The sequence below is a fragment of the Schistocerca gregaria genome, chromosome 2 (genome assembly GCF_023897955.1).
Source record: "Schistocerca gregaria isolate iqSchGreg1 chromosome 2, iqSchGreg1.2, whole genome shotgun sequence".
NCBI lineage: Eukaryota > Metazoa > Arthropoda > Insecta > Orthoptera > Acrididae > Schistocerca > Schistocerca gregaria.
Genome location: NC_064921.1, coordinates 507,607,705 through 507,620,457, shown reverse-complemented (window position 1 = coordinate 507,620,457; position 12,753 = coordinate 507,607,705). Strand labels below are relative to the sequence as shown.

General features: G+C 36.7%; 1 protein-coding gene across 5 annotated transcripts in view; it reads right to left on the bottom strand.

The window, feature by feature from the left end:
* Positions 1-2,131: 2,131 nt before the first annotated feature.
* LOC126328994 (zinc finger protein 131-like) overlaps positions 2,132-12,753 on the bottom strand; it is a 64,939-nt gene continuing 54,317 nt past the window's right edge. For 2 of the 5 annotated variants that reach the window (XM_049996085.1, XM_049996087.1), the window contains exon 4: positions 2,132-4,894. In XM_049996085.1, coding sequence (XP_049852042.1) covers positions 4,646-4,894 — 249 coding nt within the window. In that variant the 3' untranslated portion in view covers positions 2,132-4,645. The remainder of the gene's footprint in view (positions 4,895-12,753) is intronic. The other 3 variants (XM_049996089.1, XM_049996088.1, XM_049996090.1) reach the window with 2 other exon arrangements.

Genomic DNA, 12,753 nt, shown 5'->3' with positions numbered 1-12,753 from the left:
TGTTGTCTTTAAACTGGTCCATGTTGTTTTGTCTTTAAACTCATCCATGTTGTTGGGAGAACAAATTTCATTACTGAATAAATGTATTGTGAGGCTGTTATAAGAATTCCTAAGCTTTTAAACAGCTGCCTACAAGATGTGTGGCTATGAGCCCCACACATTATTCGAACCGCTTTCTTTTCAGCAGCGAATACTTTATGCCTAAGTGTTGAGTTACCTCAGAATATTATTCTGTATGACATCAGAGAGTGAAAGTATGCAAAGAGTGTTACCTTGCTAATTTCTGTATTCTCAAAATCACCAGTTATTCTGATTGCAAAAGTTGCTGAACCTAGTCACTTTAGAAGATCCAAAATATGAATTTTCCGATTAAGATTCTCGTGTATGCACACCGAAAAACTTAGTATGCTCTACTCAACATTACTAGGATACTCAGTAAATCATAGTTTGTATTTCAAAAATGCTGTTCTACTGAAACAGCAAAATACACTTTCACTGCCCACATAATAGAGTCTTTAAACAGTAAAATGTCACCAATAGGAATTTTCTGTGAAGCAAAAAGTTTCTCTATATGGATTATATGATTTGAGGAAGTTTCCCACTTCATCTAACTGGGATGCATGTGAGTGACCTTTTTTATCTGACACAAAAAGCTAACTGAAACTGTTTCCTGATGATACAAGCATCATTATTAATCCAGTAAAAGAAACTGCAACAGAAAATGATACAAATAATGTCTTTGGAAAAGTTATTGACTGGTTTTCTGTGGATTGCTTGTTCTGAACTTTGAATATACACATTACATCCAGTTTTCTACTGGTAGGAGTACAGTTCCTTCAATAAATATAACACATCAACAGAAGTCAAGCCAGAGTAGAGCATACTAAGTTTTTCGGTGTGCATACACGAGAATCTTAATCGGAAAATTCATATTTTGGATCTTCTAAAGTGACTAGGTTCAGCAACTTTTGCAATCAGAATAATTGCTGATTTTGAGAATACAGAAATTAGCAAGGTAACACTCTTTGCATACTTTCACTCTCTGATGTCATACAGAATAATATTCTGGGGTAACTCAACACTTAGGCATAAAGTATTCGCTGCTGGAAAGAAAGTGGTTCGAATAATGTTTGGGGCTCATAGTCACACATCTTGTAGGCAGCTGTTTAAAAGCTTAGGAATTCTTATAACAGCCTCACAATACATTTATTCAGTAATGAAATTTGTTCTCTCAACAACATGGATGAGTTTAAAGACAAAAAAACATGGACCAGTTTAAAGACAACAGTGACATTCCTGATTATAATACCAGAAGAAAGAAAGACTTACACTATCCTCTACTTAACCTATCTTTGGCACAGAAAGAGGTAAAATAAGCTGTTGTAAGACTTTTCGATAAATTATCAGATGAAATAAAATGTCTGACAGACAGCAGTAATAGTTTCAAAAACAAATTGAAATCATATCTCCTTGACAACTCCTTCTATACCATAGATAAATTCTTGAATAGGAATAAATACATTCTCCATACAAGGGACTGGTGTAAGTAATAAAAATTTTAAGCTTTTTTAAAAAAAACTTGATTCATGTGTGCATATTTTATGCACTTGACATGTTCCACAGTTCCACAACATAATGGTTATCATGACATTGATCAATGGAACACGTAACTAACTAACATCTATACTGTGCAAACCACTGTGAGATGCATGGCAGAGGGTATGCCTCATTGTACCAGATATTAGAGTTTCTTTCTGTTCCATTCACATATGGAATTTTCCCACACAAGTGATTTGTAGGGAATCTCCTTTGTAGACTGATTACACTTTCCCAGTATTCTACCAATAAACTGAAGTTTAGCACCTGCTTTACCCACAACTGAACCCATGTGATCATTCCATTTCATACCCCTACAAAGTGTTACACTCAAGTACTTGTATGAGTTGGCGAATTCCAACAATGACTCGCTGATATTATAGTCAAAGGATGCTCTATGTCTTTTCATTTTTGAAGTGCAAAACTTTACATGTGCATGTACATGATGGTAATTAAAAATTTTAAATCTGAGTACCAATCAAAACCAATGTCTCTCAAGGAAAGTATTGATAGGCTATTAAAATCAGATTGTAAATACTTTCTCAATTAATTTATTAGTGTAAAACATTAATCTAGAATCCAAGGAAAGGAATCCACAATTTACAAAATTCAACATTAAACCACAGCAAGACAAACCTATATATGCCTTAAAGAAATGAGTATCTTTTATAAAGAAGAAACACTCATGAATAAGACAATACTAAATTAGTAGTATTTTTCTCAAAAGTTACAATATTTCAATTTGCATTTTATGTTATGTTTAACTATGGCATATTAACAAATTATAGTTTCCTTACAAGTAAGAAAGAAAAGAGTACACCTTAGCAGACATAATACCTAAGCTTTCCAAGGCACAATAGTTTTGTGTCATAGCAAAGGTCTTACTTTCATGTTATGATGTAGAGGCACAGTATTTGGATGAAGCAAAGATTATCTCAGAAACGCAATGCAGACCGTTTTGTACAGTTAATTTTGAGGGACTCTTTTCAGTCTGAATACATGAGACTATTCTTATAACCTGAGTAACATGAAATCAATGAAGGGAATAAAGGAAGAATGGTTCTTGACAAAATGAAATAATGAACTGGAGAACTAAAATTTTACTCCTACTTGAAAACTGGTGACACATGACAATTTTGAGAGAGCATCATCTGCTAAAAGAATGTAAATGCAAATATGCAAGTGATATAAAACCAATTTGTAGAGGTACAATTTCCTGGTAGGTGGTTCAGACACACTGTTTTACAGTTGTATTATCCAACACACAGGCTGCCTGCTACAGTCATGCCCGTTAGGCTACCCGTATAAGAAGGAAGTGACAAGGCCATGCTGGTTGGTAATAGAAAAATATTAACTGACTGTGCTCGCCAGAAGGGTCTCTTGATAAACTTGGGGGTATCCAAAAAACAGACTAGTGGAGCTTGTGTAGTATGTATTTCTGCCACTAGGTGTGTATAGTGCAACTCATTGCCAGTTCAGTGTCCCCGTGTTGTCAACCTGGCTTGTTCTGTTCACCTGCAGTGATTTTATTTGCTAGCACTGTTTCATTCTTGTTTCATTTTTTATAATGGCAAGTTTAAGTGAACAACATGCAGCTGTGAATTTCTTTTTCTACACGGTAAAAATGCTGCTGAAACTGTTTTATTGTAGGAAACAGCTTACCAAAATGAGGCTACTGAAAACTCAAGTGTAAAAGTGTTTGCTCAATTTAAAAATGGCAACATGTTGATTGATGACAAACCTCATTCTGGACGCCCGTCAACTGCCCAAATCACCAGAAATATTGAAAAAATTCAAGAGCCTGTGCTCACAGACCATCAATAGACAATTGACCAACTGTCAGAGATTAGTGGGCTAGTTCGGAGGTCGGTTCAGCCGTTTTTAATGGAAGATTTGGGAATGAAAAAGGTTGCTGCCAAGTTCATTCCTTAGATTCTGACTGGCAATCAAAACAAATGTCGAGTTGAAACCTGTCATGCTTGGAAACAACAACATGAAACTGATTCAGATTTTCTGTCAAACATCATTACTGGTAATGAGTCATGGTGTTATGGTTACAACCCACAAACAAAGCAACAGTCAAAGTCAAAGGGAGATGTCATGGTCACCCCATCGCCCATCCAAAAAAATGTCGTCAAGTAACATCAAACACCAAAACAACGCTAATTTGCTTTTTTGATGACAAGGGCATAGTTAATTCAGCTCGGGAACAATGCTTAGTATGTGGAAACATATCATAACACAATATTTATAAAACACACAATAAAAATAATCTACTAATAATGGCATCTGTTTCACCAGTCACAGCACTTGGGCTACTGCTTAAATTGCTAAATTTCTAATGGTCTGCAGACTTTCTCTCTAAAAGTCCATCAATGCAACTAGAGCTGATGGCACCTGTGAGTGTCCATGTTTTCCTTATCTAAATCACTTTTCATTTTTAAAGCCACCACCATGTTTCATACATTGCCAAACTGTTTACATTCCTCTATGTATTGATTACACATCTTCTGGAAAACCTTCATTAACTTCCTTTACTTTTTGATACCTCCTCTTGTCACAATACTTCATAGAAAAAGCATTACAGAGCAGACAGAAGCAGAAGGAAAGAGGGCTAAGGTTGAAGATGATGAGATCATTAGAGATGGGATACAAGCTAAGATGGAACAATGGAATCATGCAGAACTTACAACTAGATGGTAAGATGGGAATCTGACTCCACACCTCCCAAATTTGGGTTCAGTGTACTGATAAATGGACAGTCTCGACACACACACACACACACACACACACACACACACACACACACACACACACACACACACACACACACACACAAAGGTAATAATGAAGCAGTACAAAGGAAATAAAGACAAACCATAACAACATGCCTAAATAGTGTTACATTGCCAAAGGCCAAATAAAATTAAGAAACAATTAAACCATGACCAAAAGAAAAGAAAATCACATCTTTCACTATCACTATCATCTTTGGTATTAACTGCCACATTCACATTTAATATATGAAAAGTTCAGAGTACAGTATGCATTAAGAATTAACTTCCTGTTTAGTCACTGCCTGGATAGTACACTCCCCAAGTTGTCTTACAGAATATAACAGTTCATCTGTATTTGAGTCTAAAGTTTCTGCTGCACTGACTGTTGCATCAGTATGTTTCTGCTGTCCAAATGAAAGTGATGATAAATAGCTGGTATCTCCAAATGGAAGTGATGACTCTCCTCTTCCTATTTCTCGCAGTTCATCTTCTGTTACTGCATTATTTGCACCACTGGAAACCTGAAAAATAAGTCAGTGTCAGTCTTCACAGAAAGTGCTAATAAACCTGTAACTCATGTTACTACAGTCGTTTTCATAATCTAAGCATAAATAAAGGTAACAAATAAGCAAAAGAAGAACCAACAAATCATAGATAAATGGTAATACCAAAAGTACACTAAATAATGAAATCTGATGGAAAAATTTATGTGAAATTATGAAAAGATGGAAACTAATCCTATATCAAGTGGCAGAATAGGGAAAATATGTAAATAGGGACTCAAATACAAGTATAATGATTTCTTTCAAAAAGAAAAGATTCTGCTCCCAATAACCACAAAAAGTGCTAAGAAGATCAATTGTGTGTTACATCACCGCCTTTCTACACTCATAGTGTGTCTCAAATCTATCTCCCATTTAATCTGCATAGATTCCTCCAAGATATTCCACACAGTATCACACAGTCACCTGATTACTTCATCTAAATCTACATCTATACTCAGCAAACCATTGTGAAGTACATGGCACACAGTACATCCCAGTGTACCAGTTATTGGGGTCTTTTTCCTGTTCCATTACTTGGAGGAACTTCCTAAGTTTCTGTGAAGACATAAAGAATTCCTTATGTTTAGGAAATAGGGCAATGAGAGTTTGTCAGAAATAGAGGTAATGCATCAGTCTATAAATCAGGGTAAAAATTCAAATTTATCACTGCTAATTCTATTGCTCATGGCTAAGTGTCACTGAAACTTGAGTGATCTACATATTATTTCCATAACATGTAGTGAGTAGTGAGTTCTGTTAAAAATGAAGAAGTACAAAAGGTGTGTACTTGTGATGCAGTTCAAAAGTATGTTGTTGTGATTATAAAAGACCTGTTTACATGATAGGAATGGTTTGTTGAAAAGTTCAAGGAACATTTGGAACAACATGCTTCCCTGAAATGAAAGCCTCTTTCTTCACTATAAGAACTAGCATATGAAAGACACTAAAAACAATTCTCCTGTGTTTGTAGTATATTCTGGGTGGGAACTATAACCTGATTATACTTCCTTTCATGATTGGTTCAGAAAACAAACTGCCTCCTGACAGACACCAAACAGTAACTGAACAGGAATGTCTGAATCACTATACAGTTGTTGAAGTGAGGTAGAAACAATTCAAAACATGGCCCATCTTTCACTTTAGAGAAATAATTAAATAAACAAGGAAAATTAAGTACTAACTCATCAAAGTCATAACATGGAAGGATCTGAAACATATGGCTCTGTGTCAGTGATATCTACCAGCTGGGAACATTTATGTTGAGATATCTCTGGGATAAGACACTATCCCAAGAGAACAATGAACAGGCAATGTGTCTTCAATATAATTCTTTGCATAGTTAATACTGTTATGAAACACTCTAGTTCCAACAACTGCTCCAACAACTTCCTCATCTTTAGCAAAGTCTTCAGTCACTCTCTATCTTTAGAAAGCGTGGGAATGATGGTGAGTAGGCTGTCTCTCATTTCCAAGCAAATTGCTAGATAAAAATATAGCAAAGCATATGGTTTGGGATGGTATTGGGTGATGAGGGGTGTTTGTTTGCACCTGGTTCTGCCAAGGGGAGGGAGGATTATGGCTGCTTGAAGATGTGGTGTGAGAAATCAGTTTATAGGCTAGATTTGAGGGATAGTACCTGTCTGTGAAGGACTTAATGAGACCTACAACATATTGAGCAAGGCAATTCTCATCATCACAGATGTGTTGCCTATGGGTGTGGCAAGACTTTATGGGGGTGATGTTTTGGTGTGAAACAGATGACAGCTGTCAAAATTCCCATAGTAATGCTTGTTAGTGGACTTGACATGGGCAGAAGTATGGATCGAGTCACCCACTTCTCAGTGTCCCCTTCCTCTGTTCTGTCATCTCACCCCAAGCCACTCGCTGACAGCATCATCATCATCATGCACTGCATGTTTTTAGTGGTTAAAGTGCCCTTGTGTCACACTTCTATTTTGGGCAATTGCTGCCTCTTCCTCCTGCATTCCTATCGCATACATCTGCTGCCTCCATCTAAACTGTCAGCCAACCTTCCTCAACTTCCCTGACCTTCCATCCAATTTCGTACCTCTCTTCACTCCTTACACTTGGTTACCTACCAAAACTGCCATCCTAGCATTGTGTATTTGGCTGACATAATGCATTTACACCTCTCTCTCTCTCTCTCTCTCTCTCTCTCTCTCTCTCTCTCTCTCTCTCTCTCTCTCTGTTTGTTTGTGTGTGTGTGTGTGTGTGTGTGTGTGTGTGTGTGTGTGTGTGTGTGTGTAAAGGAGGGGGGGCAGGACGGGGGCTATATGTGTGGGTGGGTGAGTGTGATTGGGTGGTAGAATGGGTGTGTGTGTGATTGTGATTGTGGGTGTGGGTGTGGGTGTGGGGGTGGGGGTGGGTGTGGGTGGGTGTGCATTGTGCATGGATGGATGGATGGATGGATGGATAGATGGATGGATGGGTGTATGCACACACACATGCTCATGTGTATGTGTGCATATGGTACTCTAGCTCAAAAAAGAAATCGTCCAAAAGTTAGTGAAGATCTCAGTCTTCTCTGATGCCCTGCATGCCTGTCAAAGACTCAATGCCTCTACTATTCAGTGAGTTGTTACCTTTACTCCTAAATTATTTACAACACAGACAAAATTTCATTTATACACAGAGAGAAAAGAGTACAGATCAAGGACAGAACGCCAGATTGGATACGTTTCCATGATAACTTCTCTAATCTACAGATGAAGCAATGCTATTTCTTTTAAGGTAGTATTGCATTACATTAGAAATTTAATTATTTCATTTTCATAAGTAATATATCAGAGTCAACAGAAAATCATGCCAGTGTAACTTTTAAACCTTTTTTTTCAGTCAGTTTTGTACCCTCTCTGTGCCTCTACTCTAGGGAGAAGCCAATCTCATCAACCTCTCAGTATAGTCATGAACTTTGGCACTTGTCTTTTCAGGCATCTTGTTTCCATTCATATTCATTGTGGTTTGAAATGATAAATTTTAGTTTAACACAACATTCTAAACTTATCAATTGATTTTGGGCCAGATTTTATGAGGTAAAGGATACCTCAAAAGTCACTAAAACTTGGGCGTAACTAATGCCTTTTTTGACATAGTGGTCATTATCATAATTACACTTTGGCTCAATATTATAACAATAAGTCCCACATTCTTGTCTGAGACTTTCATCTTAATTTACTTTGTTGACATAAACTCAAATTTCAGTTGTGTTGACAGTGTCAACAAATTTCTCAAGCATGTGTACAACACACAATACACTAAATTTGAATATTCCTTTAAAAACTTATATCATTTCATCAATTGCTAACTATATATGAATGATGAAGAACTTTGAATCTTGAGTCCAGTGCAGCTTTTACATGTATGTGATAAAGGTTATTTTTAACATTTTAATGTCAACCTAAGCTGCATGTATTTATTTTCTTTTATTTACTCAAACTTTTTTGCTGAACCAGTTTTGCACATTATTGCCAATCATATTCAGCTAGACCATATATAGTCAATGGGTATTAAAATACATCATCTAAATAGTCTCTTATTATAACCTGTTATATACAGCTTCTAGTATGCTGATATGTCAAACAATGACGAGCAAAATATGGTCAGTAGATTGTGTTCAAAACAACTGTGTAAATGTGAGTATCTTATGTGTAAAGTGCAAAAAGTTGTGCCAAAAAGGTGTAAGTGCTTGCAGTGCATGTGTACTTAAACTAAAAAACATAAGTCCAATTGCTACAAGATTGGAAACAAAGCAGGCTTGTATCAGTAATAAAAGTGAATCACACAACATTGTTGAGTTACAGCATGAGATTTCAAGAAAAAGCGAAATTATAGGAGTGCCTAAAAAAGAAAACTGTGGCCTTTTGAAGAAACTCAAAATGCTGGAATCTAAAGTTAGTGTACTTGAACTTGTTATCCACAAAAATGAATACAATGAACAGTGCAAAGTTACACACAAATTGAGGAATGAAATAGCAATCAAACACTGTAAACACTCCAGTGAAAATCTACAGTTTGTAGAAGTTGACTATTTGATAAAAATTCGAAAAGTCAACAAAGCTCAGCTGGTGAGGACAGCACAAAAAAAATAAATAAATAAATAAATAAATAAAATAAAAAATGGAAAAGACAAATGGAGGTACGAAATAGAAAATTCTTCTGTTAGCCGACAGTCATAGGCGGCATCGTGAGAGACTCTTAAACAAGAAAGTACAGCCCAACTCTCACACGTTTTCATTGAAAAAACCAAATGCACCATTTAGAGAAGTCATGAACAATGTGAAAGGCAAGATCACAAATTTCACAAAAGATGACTATTTGATCATCATGGGTGGAGCAAATGATATCAAAAACAAGATTCAAGACTTCACAGAGAGTGTTGCTGATTTATTACAAAAAACAAAACATATTAAAGTCATACTCTGTACAATTCCATAGAAATTTGATGAGTTACACTGTAACAACAAACTATATCAAATCAACAACTGTTTGTTAAATGTGACTCCAAAGCACAGTCATGTCAACACTGTAAATGTGGACACATTCCTGAGATGAAGTGATTATATAAAACATGGTTTGTGTGTGGTGATGAAGGGAACAGAAAAGCTGTGTAGACATATACAATTGGAAACAAAGTGTAACTATAGCCAGCCACCACAGATAAAACTAGTCACAGAAGAAGATAAAATTCATCAACCAAGTGCAATAAATCAAATGAAATCTGCATATACAGGGTGTTACAAAAAGGTACTGCATAACTTTCAGGAAACATTCCTCACACACAAATAAAGAAAAGATGTTATGTGGACATGTGCCTGGAAATGCTTAATTTCCATGTTAGAGCTCATTTTAGTTTCGTCAGTATGTACTCCAATGTGATCAAATTGTAAATTTTCACAATCAGCATGTGTGGGCTGACAAGAATCCGCACACAATTGTGCAATCACGTCATCAACACAGATTTTCTGTGAACGTTTGGGCAGGCGTTGTTGGTGATGTCTTGATTGGACCCCATGTTCTTCCACCTATGCTCAATGGGGCACGTTATCATGATTTCATACGGGATACTCTACCTGTGCTGCTAGAACATGTGCCTTTACAAGTATGACACAACATGTGGTTCATGTACGATGGAGCTCCTGCACATTTCAGTCGAAGTGTTCGTACACTTTTCAATAACAGATTTGGTGACTGATGGATTGGTAGAGGCGGACCAATTCCATGGCCTCCAAGCTCTCCTGACCTCTCTTGACTTTCATTTATGGGGGCATTTGAAAGCTCTTGTCTACGCAACCTTGGCACCAAATGTTGAGACTCTTCGTGCTTGTATTGTGGATGGCTGTGATACAATATGCCATTCTCCAGGGCTGCATCAGCGCATCAGGGATTCCATGCGAAGGAGGGTGGATGCATGTATCCTCGCTAAAGGAGGACATTTTGAATATTTCCTGTAACAAAGTGTTAGAAGTCCCGCTGGTAGGTTCTGTTGTTGTGTGTTTCCATTCCATGATTAATGTGATTTGAAGAGAAGTAATAAAATGAGCTCTAACATGGAAAGTAAGCGTTTCCGGACACATGTCCACACAACATATTTTCTTTCTTTGTGTGTGAGGAATGTTTCCTGAAAGTTTGGCCGTACCTTTTTGTAACACCCTGTATAAAACCCAAACAAGATATGAAACCAGTACTAACATTAGAATTGGCTGCTGCAGAAGAAATGAAAATATCCCCAAAGTCAGCATCAACTATTGGAGGAAGACACAGGGACACCTAAACAAAATGTGTGTGTTTCTTACGCAAAAACACTCAGCTAAAAAGATCAGACTCAAGGAAGAAGAAACCACAATCCTTTCAGACATTCACTCCCAGAAAAGAAGACAGAGATGCCATCATTTGCACACAAGAACCTCCCATTGCTTGGCAACCCAGTGGAAGATTGAAAACAGCCTGTATGAAGTATGAGAACTTTACTGCATCTCAGAAGGAGGAGGATGCCGACTCAGCACCACATTCATCCAAGATTCATAAAATGGAGCAGCGGAAGAAAGTAGGCCCCAAATTTCAGGACCTTGTAGTGACCTTGTAGTGTTTCACCAAAATGTGCAGTCCCTAACAAATAAACTTGATGAATTTCAAGTACTTCAAGAGAATGAACTTAAAGATGTTTCAGTCCTGTGTATATCTGAACACTGGTTGCAGAAAGACACACTGAAAATAGTATATCTTCCAGACATCACACGAGGTAGTTTTTTCTGCAGGAAAGCAAAAGGTTGTGGCGGCAATTGTATATACATTATAAGTGACATCAAATTTGTGCCCATTCAGTTCCCGGAAGATATCCCCAGAGAAAGAGATATGGAAATATCAGGTATTGAACTGTTAAATGAAAATATGGACATAATCTGTTTGTACAGGGGCTCCGATAGTGACATGAACACTTTACTCAAAATTTAGAATTCCTCTTTCATAAATTATGAAAAAAGAACAGAGGTCGGATAATTAGTGGTGATTTTAATATTGATTTTTTTGTAGAATCAAAACAACAAACTGACATATTGAACCACCTCTTAACATTTAACTTGAAATCTACAATGGAAACAGCAACATATATAACAAACACTTCAGCCACAACAATAGACCAAATATTTACGGGTATTCTTGCAAAATGTAATGCAAAATGTTTCACCACAGGTTTTGGAGATCATATTGCACAGATAATATAAGTGAAAATAGATCACCCTGTAAATCCTAACAAAACATTAGTAACCACCGAGCGAAGTGGTGCAGTTGTTAGCACACTGGACTCACATTTGGGAGGAAGGTGGTTCAAACCCATGTCCAGCCATCCTGATTTAGGTTTTCCATGATTTCCCTCAATCACTTCAAGCAAATGCCCGGATGGTTCCATTGACAGAGCATGGTAGATTTCTTTCCCCATCCTCCTGATGAGATCAACGACCTCGCTGTTTGGTCCTCTCCCCCAATCAACCAACCAACCATTAGTAACCAATGCTAGGAATTTCAGTGTACAAAACATAAATACATTTATTAACTGCTTAACTAAAGAGATGGGGGAAGTATACAGCTGTAGCAACAATAATGAAAAATTTGATAAATTCCTAAGCACCTTCCAGCACTCCTTTGAACTGTGCTTCACAAACAGAAAAAAGAAAATCAGGGAAAACATGCAAAAAGTAGTTGTACAACTTCAGGCAAAAAAAGTTTCACCAATAGGAAAAAGATTTCGCTGCTATAGCCAAGCAAACCAAAACAACTCCAAAATTTGATGCGTATTTTAAAAGAGACAAACAGATCCTAAATAAAGTTACCAAAAAGTCAAAAGAGCTAACAAATTATGTCTGCATGGAAAAAGCTACAAATAAAATGAAAGCAATGTGGGCCACTGTTAGGACAGAAACTGGCAAAACACAGGAAAGACACAGTAACACTAATTCCCTTGAAAACGAAGACAAAATTTGTGACCCCACACAAAGTAGCTGATGCATTTAATGTATATTTCACAGAAACAGCGAACACATTGATAGAACAACAGCAAAAACAGCTTCTGGAGACAGAGATGGGTAAAAAGTTAACTTAAATTAAAAAGCAATCTTTTTGTATCCAACAGATGAAAAGGAAATAATGAATATTAAAACGGAATTAAAATCAAAATTTTTTTCAGGTACAGACCATGTTCCTGATTACATTGCACATTCTTTTAACTATAAGAGAATGTGCAACAGCGCTGACTAAGCCCATAACTCGTCTTTGCAAACTCTTTATTGTGTAGTGGTATTTTCCCAGAAAAACTAAAAATG